This window comes from Apiospora hydei (assembly GCF_038363865.1).
Source record: "Apiospora hydei strain CBS 114990 chromosome Unknown utg000007l_segment0_segment0, whole genome shotgun sequence".
Classification (NCBI taxonomy): domain Eukaryota; kingdom Fungi; phylum Ascomycota; class Sordariomycetes; order Amphisphaeriales; family Apiosporaceae; genus Apiospora; species Apiospora hydei.
In genome coordinates, this window is record NW_027117366.1 from 2,936,541 (window position 1) to 2,962,927 (window position 26,387).

General features: G+C 53.7%; 11 protein-coding genes across 11 annotated transcripts; 5 read left to right on the top strand and 6 right to left on the bottom strand.

The window, feature by feature from the left end:
• Window positions 1-362: 362 nt before the first annotated feature.
• PG997_010014 (glutathione S-transferase) lies at window positions 363-1,118 on the bottom strand (the record flags this gene model as incomplete). Its single annotated transcript, XM_066814329.1, has 1 exon — window positions 363-1,118. The coding sequence occupies one exon, from the start codon at window positions 1,116-1,118 to the stop codon at window positions 363-365; it is 756 nt and encodes a 251-aa protein (XP_066666291.1).
• A 789-nt stretch (window positions 1,119-1,907) lies between these two features.
• Window positions 1,908-2,924, bottom strand: PG997_010015 (nad dependent epimerase dehydratase; the record flags this gene model as incomplete). Its single annotated transcript, XM_066814330.1, has 4 exons — window positions 1,908-2,141; window positions 2,242-2,505; window positions 2,606-2,706; window positions 2,762-2,924. The coding sequence occupies 4 exons, from the start codon at window positions 2,922-2,924 to the stop codon at window positions 1,908-1,910; spliced, it is 762 nt and encodes a 253-aa protein (XP_066666292.1).
• A 449-nt stretch (window positions 2,925-3,373) lies between these two features.
• PG997_010016 (uncharacterized protein) lies at window positions 3,374-4,954 on the top strand (the record flags this gene model as incomplete). The annotated part of the gene is made up of 6 exons (XM_066814331.1): window positions 3,374-3,551; window positions 3,646-3,668; window positions 3,868-3,952; window positions 4,007-4,042; window positions 4,132-4,753; window positions 4,909-4,954. 6 exons carry the CDS (start codon window positions 3,374-3,376, stop codon window positions 4,952-4,954), a joined length of 990 nt encoding a protein of 329 aa, XP_066666293.1.
• Window positions 4,955-5,254: 300 nt separating this feature from the next.
• PG997_010017 (short-chain dehydrogenase/reductase family protein) lies at window positions 5,255-6,371 on the bottom strand (the record flags this gene model as incomplete). Its single annotated transcript, XM_066814332.1, has 2 exons — window positions 5,255-5,348; window positions 5,446-6,371. The coding sequence occupies 2 exons, from the start codon at window positions 6,369-6,371 to the stop codon at window positions 5,255-5,257; spliced, it is 1,020 nt and encodes a 339-aa protein (XP_066666294.1).
• A 2,864-nt stretch (window positions 6,372-9,235) lies between these two features.
• Window positions 9,236-11,146, top strand: PG997_010018 (uncharacterized protein; the record flags this gene model as incomplete). Its single annotated transcript, XM_066814333.1, has 3 exons — window positions 9,236-10,074; window positions 10,151-10,670; window positions 10,736-11,146. 3 exons carry the CDS (start codon window positions 9,236-9,238, stop codon window positions 11,144-11,146), a joined length of 1,770 nt encoding a protein of 589 aa, XP_066666295.1.
• Window positions 11,147-11,490: 344 nt separating this feature from the next.
• Window positions 11,491-12,459, bottom strand: PG997_010019 (uncharacterized protein; the record flags this gene model as incomplete). Its single annotated transcript, XM_066814334.1, has 1 exon — window positions 11,491-12,459. The coding sequence occupies one exon, from the start codon at window positions 12,457-12,459 to the stop codon at window positions 11,491-11,493; it is 969 nt and encodes a 322-aa protein (XP_066666296.1).
• Window positions 12,460-13,931: 1,472 nt separating this feature from the next.
• Window positions 13,932-16,523, top strand: PG997_010020 (uncharacterized protein; the record flags this gene model as incomplete). Its single annotated transcript, XM_066814335.1, has 4 exons — window positions 13,932-14,702; window positions 14,881-15,023; window positions 15,194-15,896; window positions 15,966-16,523. 4 exons carry the CDS (start codon window positions 13,932-13,934, stop codon window positions 16,521-16,523), a joined length of 2,175 nt encoding a protein of 724 aa, XP_066666297.1.
• A 749-nt stretch (window positions 16,524-17,272) lies between these two features.
• Window positions 17,273-17,902, bottom strand: PG997_010021 (uncharacterized protein; the record flags this gene model as incomplete). Its single annotated transcript, XM_066814336.1, has 3 exons — window positions 17,273-17,368; window positions 17,409-17,732; window positions 17,822-17,902. 3 exons carry the CDS (start codon window positions 17,900-17,902, stop codon window positions 17,273-17,275), a joined length of 501 nt encoding a protein of 166 aa, XP_066666298.1.
• A 959-nt stretch (window positions 17,903-18,861) lies between these two features.
• Window positions 18,862-19,912, top strand: PG997_010022 (uncharacterized protein; the record flags this gene model as incomplete). Its single annotated transcript, XM_066814337.1, has 2 exons — window positions 18,862-19,240; window positions 19,323-19,912. The coding sequence occupies 2 exons, from the start codon at window positions 18,862-18,864 to the stop codon at window positions 19,910-19,912; spliced, it is 969 nt and encodes a 322-aa protein (XP_066666299.1).
• Window positions 19,913-22,064: 2,152 nt separating this feature from the next.
• Window positions 22,065-22,559, bottom strand: PG997_010023 (uncharacterized protein; the record flags this gene model as incomplete). The annotated part of the gene is made up of 2 exons (XM_066814338.1): window positions 22,065-22,274; window positions 22,479-22,559. 2 exons carry the CDS (start codon window positions 22,557-22,559, stop codon window positions 22,065-22,067), a joined length of 291 nt encoding a protein of 96 aa, XP_066666300.1.
• A 548-nt stretch (window positions 22,560-23,107) lies between these two features.
• On the top strand, window positions 23,108-23,563 carry PG997_010024 (uncharacterized protein; the record flags this gene model as incomplete). The annotated part of the gene is made up of 1 exon (XM_066814339.1): window positions 23,108-23,563. The coding sequence occupies one exon, from the start codon at window positions 23,108-23,110 to the stop codon at window positions 23,561-23,563; it is 456 nt and encodes a 151-aa protein (XP_066666301.1).
• Window positions 23,564-26,387: the final 2,824 nt, after the last annotated feature.

Genomic DNA, 26,387 nt, shown 5'->3' on the forward strand with positions numbered 1-26,387 from the left:
TTATCGTGTGACATTCGCAAGGGTAGCAGCCAACGCCACCAATTCAGATGCGTGCGAATTGTACCCCACGCCTACACTGTGTTTCCAGCGCCCTGGGTACAGTCTGGCACACTCCAATGTTGATGCACAGCCAGCGACGCCTTACTCAATGTGTACACAGATGCCTGGCCGTGGCTTCGAAAAAGAAAGAACACAACAAGACATTGCACCAGAGTCCCCGATCTAGGGAGCTCGAGTTCCTACCTAACTCAGGTGAATCGACCAGGCTTTCAAAATGCCAACTGGACGGACTATTGATGTAAGTATTCTTGAGAGTTGATGTTCTGTTCTATTAAAGCGAGTCGAGAGTAATGTGCAGACCACTACAGCATGTGTAATATTCCCCCAAGCATCAGCCGTCTAGTTTGTGAACACGGTCCCGCTACAGGGCACTCTTGCCCTCCCTCTCCAACTTCTTGAAGAACGACTCGGGCGCCTCCGCGCCCAGGACCAACTCCATCTCCGGATCCGACTTCTTCATCGCGCGCCGGTACCCCCTCGCGCTCGCCCACGCGCTTCAAGTACGCCAAAATATTCGGGTACGGCGCCAGCTCCATTGGCACAAAGTAGCGTAATGTGGTGAGCGAAAACACGAGCATGACGTCGGCGGCGGTGAACTCGTTCCCCGCGAGCCAGTCGTTATCGCGCAGTCGCGCGTCCAGGCCCTTGAACCCGTCGTCGCGCTTCTTCTTGGAATACGCCACCATCGGGTTGCCGCCGCCGTCCTGGCCGTCGGGCACCATGCCCGCGCGCCCGATGGTCGGCGTGAAGGTCCCGTTGGCCCAGTGGAACCAGTAGAGGAAGTCGGCGTAGAGCGGGTGCGACGCGGTCGGGAACAGGCGGCCGCCGCCGTGCTTCTCGCAGATGTACTGCACGCACGCGCCGCTCTCGGCGAGCGTCAGGTCGCCGTCGGTGATGACGGGCGCGGAGCCGGTCCAGTGCAGGGCCTTGAACTCGGGCGGCGCCAGCGCGGGCGCGCGCTGGTAGATCTTGAGCTCGTAGGGGATGCCGAGCTCCTCGCAGAGCCAGGGGATGCGCTCCGATTGGGAGACTTGGAGGTGGTGGACGGTGAGGACCATGGTGGGCGGTTGGTGATGGTGCGGGGGGGATTCGGTGTGGGGCTGGAGGAAACAGGGGAGCTAAATGAAGGCGGTTGAAGAGGCTAACGGGAGGGCCAGCTGAGATGTATCTGGGGGATACTGTCGATTTTAAGTTCCGTCGTACAAGTCTTCGCCGGGTCGAAGACAGATATATAACCTAAGAGACGTGGCAGAATTCGAGCCTCGGCTGTCCACTGTAGTGCAAGGAGACTAGTTGACGTAGACATCGCCGGACCTATTACTAATGACGAGATCGCGGAGCTGTATTGCGGAGCCCGGCCCACCCGGCTTCTTGAATTAGGCCGGTCTTATCCACTCCTCCCCTGGTCCCGGAGTTAAGGGGGTAACGACCGACTGCTCTCCAAGCGAGCTTGTGTTACAACAGCTGGTTTCTACATCCAATCGGGTTGGAAGTTACTACACATGCATATATCAGCATTCCATATCCCACCGGTTGGGCTTACTATGACGTGAGATTTCCCCACGCAAGGTAGTAATGGTGGTATACAGTAATATATTGGTTAATACATTGGCAAGGAATCCGATTGGCAAGCCAATGATGACCAAGGCAATGGAGGCGAAGATTACCAGATGGCTCAGCGCACACTGCCAGTTGGAGGGGGACAAGACCCCAATAGGGGATTGTGTCTATCTTTGAGTCAAACCGCCCGAGAAAGCAACGCTCTAAAATCTCTGAAATGTCTTGCCATCTATTTGTCTATACGCTCGATCTAAGTAGTCCTCAAGAGCTATTATATACAGTCAAGATTACCTCTTCGCAAGCCTCATCAGGCCATATGCCCCCATGCCCACAGTTCCCAGCAACCCGACCCAGGTCAACGCCAGCTTCGCGAAGATGGACATGCCGATCTTATCAGCAGTCTCGGCATCGTTGACCTGCGGGAAAGGTTCGTCAGGTATCGGCTTCCGGAGGAACTTGCAGAGCGGCGCCCAGCCCTCCTTGATGTCCATGACGAGCAGTTGCTCCGGCGGCACAATGCTCTTCACCCAATCATTGTGTACTTCAATGAGATCTGCGAGAAAAGAAAATACATCAGCAAAGATTCACGGTCATGATCAGTTTGTAATTTTGGCTGCTCACGTGGTCCCATCGGCGTGCCGGGCCCGTTGGCCTTGGCGAGGAGATCCACCGCCGTGTTGCTCCAATGGTGGACAATGCCTGGGAACCACCGGATGGTCGGCATCGGGGCCGCGAACAGCGGAGCCACCACGGCGAGGCGTAGCTCAGGTTGACGCCGATGCTCTTCCACCACTTGGCCGGGTCGCGCGTGACCAGGACGACCTTGACGTCGGGGAAGAGCTCGAGCAGCTCGGGCAGGAAGTCGACGTTGGGCATGTCGGTGCACTGTTCAGATATTAATCTTGTGCTGTGCTTAGCTCCCACGATGGGACTCCATTTCCCTCGCGCAATTTTGGGTGGTGGGTAAAGATGGTGTGATACGTACGCCGACGTAGCCTGACACCTGCTGTCGGACCAGCTTCAGCACTGTTTCCTTATCGCCTGCCTGGCGGGCCTCGTAGGCCTGCACCCAACGCTTGGGAAATGCTGAATCTCGCTTAGTGGTCGCCGGGTGCAGATGCAGGGAGATTGGAGGGCTTACAGTCTTCGCGCCAGAGGAGGTGGCCTCCTCCGTGCTGCACCGGCCCTTGCATGAGCATCTCCAGCGCAATCTGCATCGAGGCCGTGCCGGTTCTGGAGTAGCCGGCGCCGATCACCTCGAGCTTGGTCGATGCATCGCCGGGCTTGGATGGTACTCCTCCCATGGCTGCTGTTTGGTTTGGTTCGGCTGTAAGTTCTTTTTACCGTGGCTGGTGAATTTGGACAGTGAAGCAGCCAACTTTGACGGCAATCTGCACGAGGGCAGCAGCAGGTGAGTGGTGGGGAGATTAATTGCGGCACAGCACCCACAGAAAAATCATGCGACCCGCGGTGCGGCCCATCACCCGCCCATTGCCAGGGTTTGTTGACGATCGCGGAAGTTCCCCTGAGAAGGATCGGGGGACGGGGAAGAGAGGGAAGTCAAAACAGAAGAAGAAGCCCTTAGGTTACGTACCTACTTAACCTTAGTAACGCACAACTGGGTGGGTTCCATCCAATGCAATGCGACCATACGTCGGGCACTCTCCCAAACATCCATGATCATCACCTCTTTTTCCCGCGTGCTATCGCCGAAGATTGTTTTTATCTCAGGACCTTCTCTCACCCGTGAAAGATGGCGCAAGACGAGTCGGAAGAATCGAGGTCCTCGACCCCGAAGGCGCAGGCGCCAAGCTACACGAGAGCGAAACAGGTTAGGCCGCTGGACGAGGAAGCCGACGGAGACACGGTCGCGGACCGCTACGCCTTCGTCGCAGAAGATGGCCGCACATACCAGGGCTACATGCCAGGCGGTAAGTTAGGATGGCTTCCCAGGATCCGAACCGATCTGATCTCTCTCTCTCGGGGATGAATCCTTAGGCTGACCATATGCTGTTGCGTTGAAAGAATACATGCTCCCAAACGATAGCGTGAGTTTGCCTCGGCCCACCTAAACGGACCTCGCATCGTCGAAACAAACAAGTGGGCATCACACGCTAAGACCCCAGACTCTCCAAACTTGTAGGCGGAACAAGATCGGCTTGGTTCGTCTTAACCTTGATCCAAGAAACTGTCGGCGATTATGAGATGCAATTCGTTGGCTGACCGAACACCAAAATATATATATAGATTTCTCCCATGCGATATACAGGCTCCTTTTTGGATAACAAGCTTGCCGCTGCCCCGCTCCGGTATCCGGAGAAAGTACTCGATAGTAAGTGATTCATTACAGAAGCTCACTTCGATGAAATACTCACATCGCCACTAGTCGGAACGGGGACCGGGCTATGGGCACTGGAATTCGGTAAGGTCTTTCTTTTTCTTCGCCTCTCTACCAGGGAAACACCTCATGATGGCAACCAACCACTAAAACACAATCCCCCCTCACCACAGCGGAGGAGAACCCGACATCCGAGGTCATCGGCACCGACCTGAGCATGATCCAGCCCCTGCCCTGGACCCCCAACTGCCAGTTCGTGCTCGAGAACTCCGAGACCGACGACTGGCTCTTCCCCCACCGCTTCGACTACGTGCACCTGCGCGGCGTCCTCTCGTGCTTCCACGACGTGCGGACCGTGATCCGGCGCGCGCACGACCACCTCGCCCCCGGCGGCTGGATCGAGTTCCAAGACGGCGTCTTCGAGCTCGCGGGCCACGCCGACGGCGAGCTCGACGGCACGGCCCTGCAGCGCTGGAGCGCGCTGCTCCGCGCGGGCGCCGCGGCGCGCGGGCGCGACCTCGCGAAAGCCCGGCACTACCGGCAGCACCTGCTGGACGCGGGCTTCGTCGACGTGCACGAGCGCCTCGTCATGGTCCCCGGCGGGCCCTGGCACGCCGCCGACGACAAGATGCGCGTCGTCGGCGTCTACATCGCCAACATCATGAGCACCGGCGTCGTCGAGAGCTTCAAGCCGTTCCTGGCGTCGGCGGGGCTCTCGCCGGCGGAGATCGAGGCGATCTCGGGCGAGGTCAGGCGCGAGATGTTGGATTCGAGTATTCGGTGGAGTATACCATTGTAAGTGATAGTTAACTGTCACTTAATACCAGGAGGCTCGACAAACAGCAGGCTAACGAAGCTTTTGTGGTGGTATAGTTATATCGTGTATGGTCGGAAACCGTACAGCGGGGAAAGCGAGGCAGATTAGGGGGAAAGCTGTAAGAGTGAGCCAGTTGCTTTCTGGAGGTTTATGTTGCCACCGAAGCCTACGAAGGTTAAGACTGTCGTGTGTATAGAAAGCATAGATGATATTGTTAGTGGGCGGGTAGGGAACAAGTTCCAGTCGAGTATCTGGAGGACGGTGTAATTAGCCCCTAATAGGATGGCCCATGGGTATGAAGATACGGCAGCGAATTTGTAATTAATCTGTGTACCCAACTTCCGGTTAAGGCAAGCCGGTGCGTGGAAAAGGGTACCGCTATGTTTCGATATTGGCTACAACGAAAAATTGGAGAGGTGTGCGTCAAACCCGGAGTGCGACCAACCTTATGATCTCAAGACAGGTCCTCAAGAATCTTTTCAACCCCCTGCGAATGACAATTCGGCCATGGTCTCCTTCCATAGCCGTTGACTAACCACCTTGGCCTCTTCCGAGTACACAAAGGGTGCCATACTAGTGAGACCGTATATGTCAGTCTCATCATAACATACTGTGCACAGGAAGACCAGGGTTGTGTGTGTGTGTGTGTGTGTTTGTATGGTAAACTTACGGCCGTATCACGCAATCCTCGATATACTGCCCATGCCCCCTCTCCCCTTGCATCGTCGCCGCCCTCACCAGCGAGCGCGCCCCAACCGCCGCCGACCGGCCCAAGAGCCGCATGAAGATCGCGGCGGGCAGTCCGAGCTCGCGGTTAAGCCCCGAGCCGTGGCACAGGCCCGGGTTCGCGCAGCTGATGACGGCCGCTGCCGACGCCGGCACGCGCCGCGCCAGCTCCGCGACGAAGAGCTGGCCCAGCAGCTTTGTGGTGGCGTAGCGGTCGAAGGTCCGGAACCGCGACGCCTCGTCGAAGGCGGGCAGGAGCGGGTCTTGGGTCTTCTCGGCGAAGTTGGCCCAGGCGGCGGTGTCGGAGGATACGAGGACGATGTGGCCGGTGCCTTGGGAGGGCGATGCGTCGCTAGTTGTTTTGAAGGTGCGAAGCAGCAAAAGAGTCAATAAGGCGGTGGATAAGTAGTTGGTCTGCATGTCCTCCTCGTGGCCCGTCTCGGGGTTCAACGCGAACGAAGCCCGATTCACAGCCGCATTCAAAACCGCGATCCCGAGCGGCGGCTGGACCGTCTCCGCCCTTCGCGCGAACGCGACGACGGACTCGTACGAGGCGTAGTCGAGCCGCCACACCTCGACGTTCTGGCTCGCGCGGCACTTGTCCGCCATCAGGGTCTCGCGCGCGATCTCGCCCTTGTGCTCGTCGCGGACGGCGAGGACGAGGTTGCCGACGCCGAGGCCCAGCAGCTGGCGGCAGCATTCGAGGCCGATGCCGCCGTTGGCGCCCGTCACGAGGGCCGTCTGGCCCTCGAGGTCGACGTCGGCGCGCGTGACGGCGGGCGGGGCGCCGGAGAATTGGCGGCGGACGAATTGGAGCTTGCTGGCTTCCTGTTCCGGGGTGAGGTCGAAGGTCACTGTTGGGGTCGTCATCCTGGAGAGCGAATGCGGTAGATGGAGATACTGTAAGGTGATAGTCGATTTCTGATAAAACCCAGGCGGTAAGATTAGAAGGGAATCAAGTCTGGGAGACGATCCTGGTTCTTATCTATTACAATGCAGTAGGGATATGGCGGGGTATTTACGGACGGAATGACCTTTTTGGTCAAACGACGCCAAAGCAAGGGAGGGAGGGCGTCCCTTTGCAGTAGCGCGTTCGACGGTATTGTTGGCTGCATGTACCGATACCTCTGGTGCCTTTCAGACACGGCAACTCAAGCACTACATAAATGTTTCTTGTACTTTTAATGAATTGCGAAGATGCTGATTTTCTCCGTACACAGCACTACATCAACCCACATGTCATGATGTCAGAGAAATGCAGTGTGGATATACAAATATTATGTATCTCGGACTTCGGCTATTCCGGTATACCGAACAGCGGCAACCGAGCCCGAGCCACTCGAAATCGGAGGCGGTGATCAATACGGTCAATCTTCTGGGACCTCAGGTACCTGATAAGAGGTAGTATGCTCCTGGCTATGCACTCCCGCCTGCATCGCCGGAAAATAGCAGGCTCAAATTGGAATATGGACTAGATGCTTTCCAGGGCGACCCTAGTAGCAAGCTGCGTAAGATCACTGCCTATTGCGGGAACTAATGCACTGATAATCGAGAATTAAGATTTTTAGATAAGTCGCCCATCCAGATCTGACGCTTATTACGTTTTTACAGTACTCTAGGCTCTGGAGGCTGACACTGCTCGTAGCCATTCTAAACTATTGCCACTCGCAGACAACGAACGGCTGAATTATGCTTTATTCCGAAGCGATCCAATACCCTTGGTGAGATTCTCACTCATTCGAACCCCCTCCTTGCAATATTTCATATTAGCTATGAACATTCGAAGTATTAGACGATATTAGTGCTATACAATGTTATGTATAACCCAATGCCTTCCGTTCCCGCATTACCGATATGTCACAATGAGGCTAGGTAAACTATAGAAGCAGGACTTCACGCAGTGGCTTACTCGTGTCCTCGTGGTTTTGGGTATTATGAAACTCGGTGGAGACGCGTTTAGGCGTGCGAAAGCTTGTGTAGTCAGTGGACGTGGACAAACTTTCACTGGGGCTATCATATGAAGGGTACTCTGCGCTCACCACCAATGGTGACGATGTGCTACGCACGCCCTCATAGCGAGCACACCAACTAGGATCCAATAGTCCCGGATCATTTAGAAGGCGATCCGGAGGCCCAGGTGGTGTTTCGTAAAAGAGACTCGATCAAGCTTCGGGATAGCTCCGGCAGTGCCCTGGGTAACCGACGCGCTTGGCTCAACACTTGGTTGGATTGCCACCTCACCGCTGTTTTTGCGAACTTTGCGTTTCAGCTACGTTGTGTGTTCAATTTGCCAAAGAGAATCATACAAACGTCACCCATGAACTTCTGTGGCCTCTCGTCCATTCAGTCGCTGGGGATGTCAGTACTACCCACAACTCGATCGTATACTTATGTACTCGGTTTCAACTCCATACTCGAGTAGCCACTGTACCCATTCAACTGGACCACGCTATCTCGCTGGTCAATATACCTTAGTTGCCAAGTCGTGTGTGGCGGAAAGCCGATTAGCCTCGCTTCACACCACTCTGATGGGACAGAGTTCTCCCATCATTGGTAGCTCCTCCTCTTACCGACGGCGTGCAGCGTCATTGGCAGGTCTGAAACATAGAGACTTTCTAGCCTATCTTTGATTGATGGCTCTGTCGTCTGGAACCCATGAGACTTGCCACAGTAATAACGTAATGCCACATGTTGATCAACAGCGCGTTTTGCAACCGGCGGGGAAGCGGAGAGGCGGGGTTTGCTCTCTTTGGAAACGCCAATGAGCCATTCCGGAGAGCGAGCCGACGATAGTGACCGTTTTGTGTGCTGCTGTAGCCTCCATCAAAGTGAGTGGCACACTCTATGGGATCTTCCCGGGCCGTCCCAGATTCTTGGCGTCGTGTATGTATGGAGGGTCCAGTGTGGGTCGAAAACGGTTTCTGCCCCTTTTACTTTCTTTTTCCTGCGATCCATACCGGGCCAACCCAGCAAAACCACGCGACATTTCAAAAGCAAGCTACCCCTTGTGACCATTTAAACAATTAATGTCCTACCCGTCAATTTGCCCCTGACACCCAAATTGAAGATGGAAATCTCCTAACGCCAAATCGACCATGGGGGCGATGGATGCAGTCGCCTCAGTGCACTTAACTTGATAGCTCGGTTCGAGCCCTATGGAAGAAGACAGTGTTTCAACTGCCAGCGGTTCGTTTCTGCTATGTAGGCAAATGGGCTGATCGCATCGGTCCGAACCACAGTGCAATCCAAAACATCATGTCATGATGCCAAGCCGAGATCCCACAGTGATGTATATGAGTGATTGCAAAAATTTCAATACCACCACTCAGCTAGAGGAGAAATCGGAAGATGCTTGACTAAATATCCTGATTGCTCAAATACTCATTTGCTGCCGCTCACATTTGGAAGATCTGGTTACCTCTTACAAGACAACACCAGAGTATCCATGGTCATCTATTACGCAACAGCCAAGATGGAATCAAATCGACCCGTGGCTTCGCCGGAAGCCGTTGATGCAGTCATAACCGCGCGTGGAACTTGCGGTCGTTTTATAGCCGAGCAACTCCTCAGGGTAAGTAGAGATCACCAGTCATGCATGAGCCCTATGCTAATGGCTCACACCCTATTCTAGAACTGCAACAACGATGTGGAAAAGGCTATTATCGTTTACGACAGATACAAACAAAAACTCCAACTCCTGGTCAACAATATGATACCCAGAAGCAGGAGACCCGATGCGCCATCTATTGCATCCAGCGACGAGGCGACCTATATCGACAGCGACGGCGACGTGTGTCGATAGCGACGAAGGATCTGACAGTGACAACGAAGACGACGACGACGATCACGAGTGGGGGTTCTATCTCCCTCGCATCCCGGCCCCGCGCCCCCATCTGCAGAACGCGAGGCCGGACGGATCCACCCCTTTCTCCCTAATCGAGCTGATCGGCGCCGTCCAGGCGGGCGAACAGGTGGAGCGCATCCGAAATTACCTGACCTTCCATTCCCGAGGAGATGGGAGCGAACTGAAGCGCCTGATTAACGGGACGATCCTTGGTTTCCCGGCCTTCTTTTACGTGGTGGAGACGCGGTGTCCTGACTTGATCCGGCTGTGGGCCACATACGGCGGTGATGCGCATGCGACCTACGGCCCGCTACGAGTGCCGCTGCTGGGCTACGCCATTGCGATCGGGGGAAGCTTCCAGCACGATACGAGACAGGCTGTGGTAGCACTGCTCGCGCTCGGCGCGTCCGCCGATGTAATACCTCGAGCGTTCTATGACCCCCTGGAACGAGATCTGCCGGATGGCGGACCGCCGGAAAAGGAGCTTTCAGACCTGGAGGACACCAACAAGCGATGGTGTACGCCTCATGCCCTGACCAAGTTGACTCGGAGCCTGAACTTTTCTTTCACGACTCGGTACCACTTGCATCTGTCGTCATTGCTCAAGGGGCACACTGGCGCGCAGAGACAAGTCGTTCAGATGCGAAACTCTGAAGACATCCTCGGCATTCCTTATTTTCTCATCGGTCAGACGACTGCATCAGCCATTCTAGTCAAAACCATGTTACGGTAAGTCACCATTTGAGTTCTCACCACACCACGCCTGTTTCGTTTTTCCAACATAAAGCTGAACAATTCCTGGCAGTTACCTTGCGATGCCAACAAAGCGACCCATCGCCATGATGTTCGCCGGCCCAAGCGGCCACGGCAAAACCGAGCTGGCCAAGAGGTTCGGCGACCTCCTGAACCTGCCCTTCCACTCCGTAGACTGCACGAGCATGAAACACACGTCCGACCTCTTCGGCGCCCGCGCGCCCTACCACGGCCACCAGGAAGGCTCGCCCCTGAACAACTTCCTCGCACGCAACAACGGAACCCGGGGCATCGTCTTCCTTGACGAGTTTGAGAAGGCCGGGAAGGATATCCGGCAGGCCTTGCTCATCCCGCTCCAGGACGGGACGTACCAGGACCGCCGCGATCTCAGCCCGGTGGATTGCGGCAAGACGGTCTGGATCTTCGCGACGAATGCGTTCGACCCGACGATTCATGAGTTTTGTAGGAGGAATAAGGATGTTATCTATGATCCTCGCAAGATGCGGGAATCGGAAAAGCTGATGGGCGATCTGAGCAAGGATATCAGAAAAGAGTCGGAAGGTCATTTCGGTGTATGTTCTTCTCCTCAATCTCATCACAACCAGTGGTAATAGCTTTTGGCTGACGTCCTTTCCAGGCTCCCATAACCGGCCGCGTGACCGTCTGGCTCCCCTTCCTCACCTTCTCCCCCATCGAGCAAGCCGTCGTGGCGGACAAGTACATCTCCGACTTCGGCCGCGAAGCAGTGCGTCCCGTCCAGATCTCCAACGACGAGACGCGCGACCGGCTGTTCGGCAACGTGAACCTGCACATCCGACAAGGCTGGTCGTTATGTTCCGCGCTGGCGACCAAGGGCTACGTGCCGGAGCTCGGCGCGCGCAGTCTCATCACGGAGGTGGACGAGCAGGTGCGCGGCCCGCTGGTCGACGCGTACCTGCAGAACATGGACGAGATCGCCGAGGGCGGCCGGACGACGCAGTGCTTGGCGACTGTCGATGCGGACGGGGCGGTCAAGGTGCTGTGTGCGTTTCCGGATAAGGGGCGGTAGGCACGAGACGGACTAGGTTGATGATACCCACCTGCAGATAGCAGGTTTTCTCTTCTTTGACAAGCAAGTCGCACATATTTGTTTGTTCTTTCTTCTTTTTTTTTCATTGGTGTTTATCAAAATGGTGGATATAAAAGGCAAAATAGGTCTTCTCGGATGATGTATTGGATATAACATATGGCATAGTTGGCTATATCAGTGGCACATGTTCGGGCAGAAGAATCCTGGGGCAGATACTTCATATTGGTAATAAAATGAAGCCATCAATCACATGCAGTAAGGACGCTGACTCGTTCAATATGTCTCCTGATCGGAGCCCGTCTTCGTCTCAGAGAGTATCGAGATCATGATTCGTCATCTGAATCATCGACATCCGGTCCTGTCTCAGTGTTCCCCAAGAACGTGTAGCCCAACCCATCGTAGAAGTTGCCCATCCCCTTCTCCGAGCGCTCCCCCTCGATCTCATCCGCAAAGTCAACCTCCTGCATCACGTCGCGGGCCTGGTTGAGCGACGGGCGCTTCAGGGGCTGGGACAGGATCACCTTGACGTCTGGGTTCTCTAGGGACCCGTTCTTCCTGTGCCAGCGGAGGAGGCGCTGCCGGCGCACCTCGTCCTGGACCTTGTCGACGTTCTGGGAGACCGTGTTCACGGCGAACTGCATGAACTCCTCGAGGGCCGTCTCGTCGCCGGCCTGGACCCTAGCCGCGAGGCGGACCGCATGCTCGTGCTGGGCCGTGTTGTGCTGCGTCTCGACCTTCTGGGCCCACTTGGTGTACTCGGCCTCGCCGTAGAGCATGCTCAGCATCGGCTTCCACAGGAACGAGGCCTCGACCTTGCCGATGTCGATCTGCGGGCTCGGCAGCACGGTGTCGTTGACCTCGCGCCGCACGTACACGGTGTGCACGGGGTAGTTGACGGAGACGGTAGGGTTCTCCAGATGCCCGCTTAGCGCCTGTCTCCAGTATTCGATGAAACGGTCGGAAGACAACTGGGTGGAGAGTTCCTCGTCGGGCTTTTCCCGGACGAATACGGCTCGCTCGCCATCTTCGGCCAAGTGGCTGAATTTCATAAAGATGCTGTCGTCCTCAATTTTCTTGCCGTTGTTGTCCAGCAGCCCCCACTTCTCCAAGGGTACGGCGAACTCAATGCGGGTGTGGGGGAGGTGTTTGGCAATGAAAGCCGCCTCCGTGGCGGCTTTGAAAGTGTGGGAGACAAGTCGGCAGTTGAGCCACACACGTGGCAGATACCGGCAGTCGGTAACATGGCTGATTATTCTCGTCCATAGCTCCAGAGGGAGTTGCGGGGAACTCATTGTTGCGGCCTGCGTTGTACTTGCCATGGCTGCTGCAGATGGCTTCAAACCCCAAAACGATATTGCCAAGAAAAGACTTTTGTTGTTCAAACAAGCCCGCCGCTAATGGACGAAGTCTGCTTACGTCATCAAGAAGCCCCCAAGCCCCCCCACTACTTTATTGATCCTTCAAGATTTAGTGGCAACCCAAAAGACGCGGTGCTTGAGATAACCATGTCGCTCTGTGCATGTTTGGCTTCTGATGCACTCACTATGCAGCGATGGCTACTCTAGAGTGATGTAGCCCGTAGCGCTGCCTAGGCTGCCCGTCGGAATCACATGAAGCAGAAACGCATGTGGAATGGAAACGCCTATTGCATAGCCTCTTTCTAATCAATCCGCATGAGGCATTGATCGCACCGCGTTTGCAAAAGCTGCCTGTGGCATTGCTGACGCTCGGATCACAGTAGCCGAGATCTGACTTTGGGGGTGCAGTCTTGTAGTGTGCTCACTCTTGTCCCTCAGCTGTCGGTCTCGCCGGTGCTGTGGAACAGCCCCTCCTGCATACACGCTCGTGCAATTGGATAACTTTGTCTCTAATTCCACTTCAAACCGGGGTATGGCCGATCAAAACCCTGTAAGCCTCTTTAACCATTGAGGGCAGGTCGGAAGGGCCGCAAGGCAAGCAACAATCCCTAGTTACGATAGCCAATGGCGATCGCGCTCAAGAAAAATACGTTGGCGGCAGGCTGGGTGAAACACACCCTTCTCTTCCTCAGCTCCTTCACCGAGACATCTTTCGCCACTTGAGGGCTTCGGTACGCATGCCTCCTTAACTGGAATGCCACTGACTGCGCCTTGCAAAGTTCGTGTTTCATAATCAGCCTTATCGTTAACCAATGGCTTGCCATCAAAACGGTTTACTGTGCAACACTGAGTGGGGGTTTATTGCTGGGGGCGTGACAAGTTTTGAGCGGTTCAGGTACCAAGTTTGAAGGACAGCTGCAGATACAGGTAATTGATTCTGCCGAATTTGGTCCTCTTGGGTCTTCTATTCTTATCATACCTACGAAATTTCAAGGGCCATGATTACCTACCAATGTACAGGGCAGCCTTGCGCTGGACCAAATAGACCGGCCTGTTATTATGGACGGTGTCTAAGGTGCATTCATTAATCGGCCCAATTTTCACATGTTGCAGTACGGGTTGGGGGCCACGAACAGGCCATAGGCTCTTGCCCCTTATAATTCCAGCCATAGTCACCGAGCCTCAAGGTTTTATCAAATCCTCTTCACTCTTGGGACTGCCTATTACTCCCTGATTGTAATCCGCTGTCCTTTAGAAATATCAACCTGGATCTCAATCGAGAAAATTGGCCTTTTGGTCTCCGGAAAGTCTTGTTCGAGTACGCTTCTTGGTTGTGTAAGTTGAGAGCGACTTCTCACTGTTCTGGCCTGTGCTAAGCACCTTAGGGACCATAGATATTCAACACCATGGATGCGGATGCTCAAGTCCATCTTGGTATCTGGACGAATTGGTCTCGAGGGTCTGCAGTCAAGGGTGCAACCCTGACAACAACACGGGAACAAGGCAATCTTTTGATTGCATTCACCGCGCTCTTCGTTCCATTCGTTGCCTCTCGGTTCTGGCGAATCTTCGCCATCATATTTCACCAATGCTACTCGACTTCGGACATGCGAGATGCCATCCATCATCAACGACAGGTAGCTCTGCGCAATTCGTCTTCGCCCGAGTCCGGGCTAATGACACTTATCCGCCTGATGTGGGCGTGGCGCCGCACAGCACGGCGATCTTGGATCCGAGTTTTACCTGTAACAATGTTTAGTGTCTTCTCCATCGGCGCCTTTACGGTAGCTGGCGGGTTTTCCTCGCAAATATCGACATCCGACGAAGTCCTCCTGAGAGGGGACGACTGTGAAGCACCCACGGCTATTACGAATGGCAATTTAACCCTATCAAGCGCAGAGACGTCCTACTGGGCCAGCCTTGAGAACACCGTAAACAACTATGCGCAACAGTGTTACTCAAACCAGAGCTCTGGCCTTCTCGAATGCTCCAAGTTTGTCGTCAGAACTGTCCCGACGGCAGTGATGGATTACAATGCGCCATGTCCATTCAGATCTGGAATATGCCGACGAAACAGCTCAAACTTACTCCTGGACACAGGGCATTTGAATAGCAACGACATTTTTGGGCTCAATGCCCGAAGAGACGAAACATTCACAATGCGATATGTTCTCAAGGTCAGTGGTCTGCACCTGCGTATTATTTACCACATCTCTCTATAGCACAGTAGTCATATGCGACCCATCATGTGAGGTAGTTTCCCTCAGAATTCAAGCGAATCAGCGTCAAATATCAGAAGTTTAGTAGTGTCTACTACTACTATCAGGCACACGCTCATTGTTGAATCGCCAATAGTGCGCTCCACTGGTCACGGAAAGCTATACTCAAGCTGTCACAGCTTTCAACCGCACCTTTACCGTCTACAACTACGGCCCTGGCTTATCTACGGCTGATTCAAAGCCCAACTACACGATTGCGGTCCCAGACATCGAGAGCCAGTATGCCCGTGCAGCTACAGGGATTATTAGCAGCAATAACCTCTTACTCTCGTACGCCCCCGTCCCGTTTCCCTATGTCACGAACGCTGAAAACATTGTTTTGATCACCTTGGTTATGAACAGTTCATATATCCGCCAACCGGGTTCAGAGTCTAACACATGTACGGCAGGGCCAGAAACTTTCTCACTTTCCAGGGAGCCTTTGTCGAGACCTCCTCCACTTTCCGACCAGATCCAGCCGTTGTAGAGCCTGACGGAGACGTGTCGTTGTTTTTCCTTTCAGGTAACGGTGTTCACTTCGTGTCGAAAGCGGAAGACGATTGGTATCGGGCGACTGTTCGTGCTGGGACATTGAGTAACTTCGATGGTCCCGAGGCCCATGATACGTATCGTCCTGAGGAGGCTGCCTCGCCCCTGGGCTGCATCGAACAGTTTCAGTGGTGCCGGGATCCAGACCAAGGTCAATGCGGGAAACTAGAAGGTAGTTTGGACTCCCAGATCAGTGCCACTCCGTGGTTCAACATCAGTCGCGAGGATCTGGAGCCCGACCGGCCAGTGTCGCAAACGAGACTTGGGTCCGCTATCATCTGGGCGTGGTACGCACTATCCATTGACAGCGGAGACAACCTCTCGACCACCATCAACCGAATTGGCGCGGCGACACTTGCGTCACAGGAATCCATATCGCAGGGGTTGATGTGGACCATAAACGAGAAACAGTGGCAACTTGACGTTACTCGGTGGTGGCATATCATGCTGGCTTCGTTTCAGGCCAAGTTCGTCAACACTGCGCAGGGAAGCAAAGACTCGCCTTTCCGGCCGTATACAATTCCGCCTGCAAATGACTATGAGAGAGAGCGATGCAGCAATCAGGTAATACAAGATACCACCACCCCAGACTGCCTCAGGATCCATCCACCCTCTCTAACATAACTGTACCAGAAAATTCGAAGTACAAAATACGCCAACTTCAGCATTCTCGGCCTGGTACTCACCTACTCCTTGGGCGCGATCATCGTCATCATATCCTTCATCATCGTGCCTGTCCTCCGCCTCCTACAAAAGCACGGCTGGTACGACAAGTACGCCTACCTTGAGTGGGAAGGGGACACGGCGATCCAGCTCCACCGCGTGGCGCAGGACCAACTCGGCCACGGACATTGGACGGACTGCGACGAACGTATTCCGATCACACGACCGGACGACCTGCTGGCCCCGCTCGACATCTCCGACCCGAAACACCCCATGCTAGCTCGTATTGTTGACAACACTACTTCGGAAGAACCCAAGCCAGAAACCACAAGCCAGCATTCTGCCAGCGAGCAGACCTCCCTGGAGAGCTCTGTCGAACACATTGATAATGGTTCCGCTGGGGGTACTTCTGTGGGAGTCCGTCGAGCATTTTCAGATGCCCACAGCGGCGCCCTCGGTGGCAAACGGTTTCACGGGCTTGACGCAGATCTAGAGAGGTGCCAGACAAGACCTGGCACTGCCCCCTGAATCCAAAATGCCATTCGGCAAGCTACAAACGGCGATTGCTACACGAAAGGCACCACTGGTGCATATGGACGACAGGGGTAGGACTGAAAAAGTATGCATGGGTGTTATGGAGGTAGCTTTTCCCTACGTTCATTCTCGTATGTCAGTAATAATGGGTTCGCTGGTCGGTATTATATTTATGACTTGCTTTTCCAATATTTATCTTGGCGGAAAGAATAGGCTCTTTAGTTGGCCGTATCAACATTCATTAATCGACATGGAATTGTAAAGGTTGTGCATCTCTTGCTTAAGTTTCGTAGGAATGCTAATTTGTGCGCGTAGTAAAGCGTACAACGCAAGGCCGCGAGACTACACCTGATAGACCCTATTTCCCCTCATCTCCCATCTTTCTATGTCAAGGTGCGCCGCCCCTCGCCTCGAGACTTCGTCTATCAGTGACGCATAGATATTGCAATACTCAAACGAAGCAAAAAGGTGCGAGGAGGCCCATCGCTTGGAGGCATCGATAGCCAGATGTTGGCTTAACGGGTTAGCCATCTTGGGGAATACTTTCAGCATCCAGTTGCACGCTGTGTGATCGCGGGAATATCCTCCACCCGGCCAGCCAGCAAAATAGTCACTGGGACGGCACTGATCATGCAGATACACCACCCTGCTGACCAGTGGCCACGCCCATTGCGGGAATGGGCTGGACGCATAGCCGTATCTGGGCTTGTGCCCGCAGCCCGACCTTCCTGCTTGGACGCTGTTTATGCCCTTGGTGTTGAAGGGGTATGAGCAGGACCGCCGGTGGTTGTGAATGTATGCGTCGTACCACGACAAGAACTGGAAGAACCGGTCCTTATCTGGATTCAATTATAGGGTGCCTTTACTGCGAACTATTACCTCCAGTCCCTTTTTGAGGAGCCAAGTGCACTCGGAATAGGTGCATGCTGACTGAGGTAACGTCCTGTAAGTATCGCACAAGCGGATTGCGCCTGGCTGATATGGCCGTGAAGGTGGATAGTCCACGAATGAATCCTGCGACTCCATAGCTGGTAGTCGTACGACTTCCAGGCGCAGAGTGTAATACTTGCGAGCGGCCTCACGAGACTCGGTGTTGACGGAGAGAAGCGGGCTCACCAAGCTTCTCATCGGTACAGGACGCATTGTGGGGCGGTGTATGAAGACGAGGCGATTCGAGTTTTCGCCTTCGAGGGCTAGGTTCCACTGCAGCATTGGATGTTAGTATATTGTCTACTGCAAAGTAGTGTCCTCTGGTTCAGCTTCGCGTGGTATATGAGGCCTGCTCTACTCACAATGATCAGGCGCAGCTCGCATGGGAGTTTAGGAAATCCAGCGAATGCCGGAATCGCGAGATCTGTTGAGGTGTCGCACATAGTGATGTGCAAGGGTCGGGCATGTATATGACAGGCACAACAATGAGCTAGGGTGGTCACCTTCCTACTTCGCAGACTCCGAGTTGGTCCGATTGTTGTGAATATCGTGAAATCTGCAAGGGTCAAACAGATGATGAATTATTTGAGATCGATGTAGGCGCACGTCATGTGAGTTTGGGAGAATTTTACAGACCATGGGGATTAAGTTCATCCTGGCCACGGGGCCGTCCAAGGAACCTGGTGACCATAATCAAGCAAACCCACAGCGAGCAAATATGGTGTTGATATGTGGAGTTGATAATAGCATTCCATTACTAGCTATTCCTTACTATCAAGGCTACATACAGCCAATCGTATCCCGGAAAAGGAGGCAAAATACAAGCGTGCTTCTTTTTCGGTTCATACCGATAAGCCAACAGAACCAAAAGACTCAAATAGAATAAATAGTCCTCGCCCTTCTTGGTCTGGCACCACGTCGCCACGTACATGGGCGCCTGGGTCTGGTTTTGTTGTGTGGCGGGGCCGTTGTTGGTGGCCGGCAGACGTAGCCGCTGATTTCCCGACCGCTTGAAACAATGTGGCTTTGTTGAACGTATCGCGGATTGATGCGTTGTTTATGATTGGGTGTCCTACTTTTGCAACCTCCAGTTGGTAATTTGCCGGATGTTCATTGGGATACATATCTTGTGCTCCGAACGGAAAGCAAACAGTCTAAAAGCCCATCAAGCGGTTTCATGACGAACGCATTGCGACGGGCGCGGTGGGCGCGGCGGCGCAGACAGCTCAGCCCCAATCACGCACAATTAACGGCATCGACTTAGTGCTTACTGTCACCCCCAAACGGTCGCCATGAGTCACAGCCTGGTTTGATCTCGTGCTTTATATTTTAGACGGCATGATACATCTTTCCCGACTCCGGCTCAATCGCATCGAACCCCTTGATTAGCCCAACGTCCAAAATGTCCAAATCGTCAGAGCCTACGTTCGAATCATGGGCGGCCGCTCAAAAGCAACGCTATAAGCCGACAGACGAACAGCTGGCCGCGTTTAGGGACCTCTTCGGGAATGCTTCCCCGAGCGCCGCCGAGATGTCGGAAATCGCCTCCTGCATCGCAAGGCCGTGCATCAAGCCCTGGGACGGCAGTCCCCCCATAACGGACCTATGGTGTGTCCTGAAGAGCGCCGTCGACGAGCTGCCCTCTCAGAGTGATAAGCTGGTGGCTCTGCTGCTCGAACTGCAGCGCTTGCCCGATGGGAAAGGCGTGATGGGCCCAGATCCTTGGTTCGTGGATTTGCCCCTATTCGACAACTTCGTGACCGAGTGGTGGGATGTGAGCTGTGAGATCTCGATGTGTTGGTTATGCAATGCGCAAAGCTACGTTCCTGGCCAACTGTTCATTCTGATCGATGATGATTGCAGACCCTGACCCACACGAGGGCCGTCAAGCTTGGGCGAACGAGAATGCCTTCCTGGCCAAGCTTACCGCGCAAGCCGGCGGCATCGAGATGTTCGTCGCGCAGAGCCAGCGGGGTGGCGTTTGTCTGCGTCGCGCCCTGGAGCGGACGCCATGGGATCAAAGCTCGCCGACCTACATTGACCCCGACCCACCCATGGAGGGCGACTGGATGATTGTAAGTAGCGACGACGAAGATAGCGGATACGAGGATGATGAAAGCGAAGAGGGTGCGGAAGAGGACGAAGAGGGCGTAGAGGATCCGAACCTCCAAATAACCGTGCTGGACGTCCTCGTGCCGGCGGCAGCGCAGTGGATCCGGTTCTGCCCGCGGGAGCTGTACGAGAAGGCAGTGGCGGGCGTGGAGATGGACATGGAGTACGACTGCAATGGTACCAACTTCGGTACCAAGATGGGCTGGAGTCTGGAGCGCTGGGAGTACTGGCGCAAACGGTTCGAGGAGGTGTCCACCATGGAGATGCTGGAGGTAGACACGAGACGAATCGCCAAGGAGGCAGCGGAAAGAATGAGCACCTTTTCACAGGAACATACCTAAGCAGCAGCTGGCCAGCGCACAGGTGGAAAGGTTTTGCTGGCTGAGACTTCTCATGACTGATGTTTTCCCATGCTGATGGGCTGTATTATGTTGTAGCGTTTAGTTATTTTTCATTATAGATACACCGATCGACACCTTTCTTCTTGGTACCTTTCCGCCGGCTTATAGCAAAAAGGCATGACTTAGTAATTGATGTCCCTGACAAAATAAGAGCTTGACTCATGTATCTAAACTTTGCGTTGCTTACATGTATCGAAAGCAAACTGGGCAAATTATACAACCTACTATAAAATCTTTTGGCACAGCTTGTCCAGTCACCTTCTCTTATACGCTGTCTTGGCCGCCAAGCAAGTTAACCTCTTCCCAGAAACCACGCGCCGCGCCCTGGAACCTGTCAGCTAGATCTAGCAATTGGTTTAGCTTGGTCCTTGGGCCTCGTAGCAGGTGTGACAGCCATGAGGGACGAGTGTCTTTATTGTCACGGAAAGGGCGAGCAAGGCTTCCGAAGGTGTGCTATAGGTCATAGGGATGGCCACTGGGATGATGGTGTTGAGTATCCCATCACTCATACAGTAGATATCAACATAAGCAAGGCGGCTTTTCACCTTCCCTTTACATCATCTGTTACTTAAATACGATCTTAATAAAACCAGCATACATTCCTTTTTTTATAGTTATGAGTGGAGTGTCATATGGGTGTGGAGGCTCTAAAATTATAAGCATGTCAGGTAGTATGAATTCACCTCAGGTGAGAAACCTGTGTCCATAGGCTGGCCCTATCAGTGAGTAAAGCAGTAGGTAGACAAGAGGTAAGTGGAAGGTATCTGTCACAACACCAGCCTGAGTACTCTAGCCAACTAAGCCAGCCCATCCCCAACCCTCACAGGACCATTGCATTCAATAGAACTCGATGCATTCAATAGGTCTTGGTACATTCAATGTGACTTGATGCATTTAATTTACCTCTACCCTATTTAAGGATCAGTTCATCCACCGTTGCTTCCTCATCCCCCTCTCCTCAACATCAACTCAGATCGTACCCAAGGTCTTCAGTCATCAGCATCTTCAGTCATCAGCATCTTCAGTCATCAGCATCTTCAGTCATCAACACCTAGTTGAAAGTGCCCAGCTACAAACAGCACCATCAACCAAGACTTCACCTAGCATCAAGCTTGCTTTAGCTACCCAGTAAGTTCAAGATCGTCATCACCTACCTTGGCGCAGTCAGCTAACCGACATACAGTCCATCGCTTCTCGCTTGCCAACCGACATCGCACACCCTTCACCAGCTCTCATTGCTCTTTGAGAAACGCGACAATGTGCCAACAGGTCCACTACCAGATGTCTTGCTCCGACTGCGGATGCAACATGGGGCCGTGGTCTCTCTTGGCATTCTCACACCTAAGCCTGCTATTGAATAGTGGATTGGATGACTTCCTCGGTGGATGGGAACCCTCTGGCTAAGAGAAATGGTGGCGGAAAGGAAAAAGGAATTGGAAAACGAGAAAAAAAAGGGAACAAACAGAACATGGCCATGCCATGAAGCAATGGATTTGGAGCCTCGGGCTGAAGGATTTGGAGGTTAGGTAGCTACATACTTCACATCTAGTAGTAGCAGAGCAATGATGACCTCGTTCGCCTGAGCTTGTAACGATAATGGCAGCCCTTGACCCAAGTTGTGATATGATTTTGCGCCGCCTTGTTCCTCCGGTACTGGTACAGGGAGGGCGTTTTCGGGGCACTTGAGCTTGACGTGTTATGTCCTCGGAGACCCAAGTCTTCGGGCCCAAAGAGGTACCGATGTCAGAATTATGGGCTTAGAAGGACTTGCACTCAGCACTCTGTATCAGCTAAACCCCTGTGCTGCTTATAGGGCACGTAGCACCCACCAGAGACTGGATTGGCAAGCATGGGACATGTCCAAAGCAAAGCGTTAGATCAATTTACAACGGATCGTGGTGAATCCAGGGCAATGAGACCTTCGTGCTACAACTGACAATCCCTGGACCAGCAACAGGCTCATGGTGCGGATGTGATGTTACAGTGACTCAGGGAAGCCGAGTGCGACTCGAGCGTGTCAGGCATACAAAGAAGGTCGTCTCGGGACTCTTGGCGCCATAATTGCTTTCGCGATGTCGACGCGCATCGAAATTTATCGATGTGCTGGAGGCTGCGCTCCAGTTTCAGCACCTAAGGCAGTTCCTTTGCCACTGTCTTTAGCAGCCTGAGCCTCGCCTCCGGCTCCGGCTCCTGCGGCGTCGGTAGGAGGGGCGGGAGGGTGAGCCTCACCACTAACAACAGCACTGGCACCACCGGTACCATTGCTCTTGCCCTTGCCAACGGGAGCTCCCGCACCTATGGCCTTGCCCTCGCCTTAGGGGGCGCGCCACCTGCTCCAGCCCCAGTAACCCTCCGGCGACGGCGGCGGTGGTGGTGGGGTCTCGGTCCCCGCGCCCCCTTCTTGGCGCTCCGCCGCCTCGTTTTTGCGCATGCGGGCCCAGAGCTCCCGCAGCCCGTGGCGCGACCAGATGTTGACCGGCTAGATCCAGGCCTTGGTCTCGCGAACCGGATCGGCATCGGTCGTGGGCACGGCGTTGGCCGCCCAGACCAGGGCTAAAGCGTCAGCAGAAACGTTTTGCAGATGCATTGTGAATGTTTATATGTGAACAACGCTCGGCAGATTAATTATAGGAAGTCCTAGTGGCTTTAATAATATCGGTATAAGAAAAGAACTTAGAAAGGCATACACAATTCTGAGAGGTCAAAAGCCAGTTCTATGTTTATTACCTCAACTGAATGGCTATGACGCTGTCAAGTTTTCCTAATTACATGTTAGTACAAGCAGCAAGCTTTTGGAAACCGTTGATTGATCTCTTCCATGTAATGGCCAAAGCCTTGACTGTAGCCCATTTTGTTCCAATCCTATCCGTGGTGGGCAAGACACGAGCAACCTTGGGCGAGAACGATATGTTCAAATGCTGAAACCGACTGGAGATTACAACTTCCAAGTAAACCTCCCTTTTTTCCTGTACCTAACCAAACACGACCGATAGCTCAGAAAGTAGCATTCCCAGGGAGGGTTATATACCGTATGCTCGTTTGGCCCCCAAAGAAGGGGCCAGTCTGGGGTAATACGACTGATAAGACGTGACGACATGCCCTGCTGCAATCTGCCGGTCGGTGTAGCCCGGGTAAATGGTGAGTCCCCCTCCCCCTCCCCCCTTGACGACCGAGAGGACCGTAAAGCGGCCCTCGTCGTTGTGCCCGGACCCGACGTTGAAGGCCCCGCAGCTTTGGCCGGACGTGCTGGCAGAGGGCCCGCGCGTCGTGAAGAAGCAGTGCTGCTGCGGCGTCGTCCCCGGAGCCGGCCCCCGTGTCGATGTCGATGTCGAAGTACCAGGCGCAGACGTTGTTACCCTGCGCGCACGGCCGGCGCACGTTCCGCACCGTCCACTAACCTACCCGGTCGACTGCCGCCGCGCTGTCATCAGGTGGTTACTCACAGGGTCCGCGTTCCCGGTAGTATTACGGATCGGCTCGGCGCGCGGTGCTGAGAAGACCGAGATAGGAGTTACGGGTGCGAGGAGGATGGATGTGAAATACATCGTATCTACTTACCACTCCGTGATTTTGCCCAAGTTTCTTGGTTAATAGAAGTACTTTGTTGTTTTTTTCTTCCCAATGCGTACACGAATAGCTTTGGAGATGTGATCGGATTCATATGACCATTCTGCATCTCATATCTCCCATTTATCCATTAACTGCATCGTCTGTACCGGCCAAATTCCTCTCCAAATGTCCTTCGGCTGACGTCTCACGAATAATGATCAAAATTGAAGTCTTGACCGCAAGGGTTGCGCCTATCTGGAAATCGACTAACTTGGCATCTTGATGGCGGCCGATCCGGCTTCAGCCGCGCTGAAGAGTACAGGTCGCTGTGGAATAGCGACTATTTCTGGTCTCGGGAAACTCTATCACTAGTATTGTTCCACCGGCGATGCCCGGGTAAATATGATGAGATCGGAAGGTCGGCAGCCCCGGATCGAGCGGCCCATGAGACGAGCGTCCGGCACATTCTCCCGAACAAGAGTGGTTGTTACTGATCGCCAGCTGCACTTGGCGAAACTCAATCGAGCCGCGTCGTGTGGTTGGACTGGTATCTCACCTCTAGTATGAGACCACTTCTGCGCCAATGCCGCCTCGAATTCCGGGGAAACACTCGTTCCGGCCGATACATGCATGTAAGGGGCTTAAGTGTCACTGTGGGTTATTTTTGAACCTTGATGGCACCTCTGCAAGCCGCATTTCCTCGACAATGGCAAACGTCATACCATAAAAAGCAACTTACGGGGAACCCATCATATCATTTGAGTTAATAGAACTGCGTCGGCCACCTCGAGAGCAATGAGTAGATTTATTGGAGATAATGAATCACATGGTATCAATGAACTCATCAAGGGCAAGATGCCCACATCCAGGTAGCCAGGGGTTCAAATCACGGATGAATCAACATCAACAAGGCAAACGTCGCCCAATTGATCGGAATAGAGTGTAAAAACAAAATAACCAAAGGCGGACCATATCGTCCGCCGATTTCAATCCCGTATTGGAATCGACATGGTGCAACGATCGCATCGGAACTGTCACCTGCATACCCACAGTGCTTTGAAGCCCCGTGATTGGTCTCCTATACCCCTGAGCAAAAACACACATCCCAGCAGCCCTTTCAGCCGCATAGCCGGAAACGGTAGATCAGGAGTCCCGATGCCCATCCTGCCATCTACCTCATACCATCATAGCACGCATAACGGCAATCTTCGTAAAGAGAGTCCCGACCAATGAAGTCATTAGGCGGAGTTGAACCTTGTGTGATCCCAGCCACAGGAGGACGCCATGATGACATTCGGTGTTCTAGACCTTGTGAGCCACAGAGCTTGCTCGCTTAGCAGTAAGCTTAGTAACTATACTGTATGGGCCCGGCGTGGGGATCCAGGGGAGATCGTTGAAAGCGATTCCCACAGTTAACGACATGCCTGAAGGCTCTCCAGACTCTGTGATCGAGGAAAACTGCGGAGATCGCTGATGAAGGGCTGTACGGTGCGAGCAAACGACAGCGCGCTGGTAGGGGGTTCGGAGGCGGCTCTGCGTCGTGATACGCCGGGCATTGGCAGTTCAAACGGTGAAGCTTGCTGGGCTGCTTCGATCCTTTGCATTGAACATCCATACGAATTGGGGGATAGGAGCGAATGCAATCAATATGCAAGCCATCTCCCGATCCGCCACCCCCATAAAGCTGGGGGAGTGAGCGGATAGATAGGTAAAAAGACCAGTCAGTGGCCAGAGCACCGGGAGGGATTATGTCATTTGACAGCGAAATAGTCAGACAATCAGTAGAGAATAGCGTCATTTCCAGTATAAACGTCCAACGTCTTTTCTTTTTTTCCCACCACTTCACCTCATATGTGGCGTTTTTGATCCGGCATTCGTACGTTTCTCGCCGTTTTCTATCGGACCGAACAGATATGAGATAATGGTTGTAGATCACTGAGGTAAAGGGACCAAAAGAACCTGGCGATCCTGCGCGGTGTGGAACCAACCACCCACTAGCCAGCCCAGGCAGGGCTGGTAGCTCGGCCAGCACGTCGGTACTCACAGAGCGAGCAGAGAAGCGATCGAGATAACGACACGGTAGCGCTGCTGAGAATAGAATCTGAACCCTTTGTCCCCAACCACACACATAATTATGCCACTCAATCGAAGTTATGAAAGTCAAAAAATACATGACTACTTACTTACCATCAAGTGTTATTTCGGGCAAAGATTCGCGTCTGCGTGGGGATTTTACCAGTCAAGGTTGCATAAACTAGAAGTAAACAATAGGCACGTGCCCAGGTGCAATTCCAATAGTATGCAGTCGGTGTTTCAATAAAATGTCTCTCTCCCGCCGGCTACCGCACACCGGCGCAAACTCCGCATCGCGATGATGACGCTGATGAGTGGTGGTGTGAGCTTTTGCGTATGAGGTCATACGGAGTGGCGGGCGAAGGGCGACTGAGGTCAGCGGTGGAGAATGCGCCCGGGACTAATGCCCCGGGCCTTGGTGAGAGTAGTGGCTCGTGGTGGTGGCAGAGAGTGGTGTGGATAAACGCTCGCTTGTTGAGGCCGTGCAGCACGTTCCAACGCCGCTGATGCGCAAGCGGTTGGCTAGATGGCCAGCACTAATGGTAGCTCCCAGTAGTCGTGGCAGCACGGCTCGATATGGTAGCCCACGGAGGATTTGACACTACTGTAGGTGATGTTTCGTCTATAACCTAACCCACTAATAAGTTTATTTTTCCTGGGGTGGGCTGGGATGGGCTGGGGTTTGGAGAAGAAGAAGAAAAAAACAGTCCAGACACAGATAAGGGATAGATTCAAATCTCTCCGGCATGACGTGGAGTTACTAGAGTTATTTTGATGTACGTTCGGCGGTGGG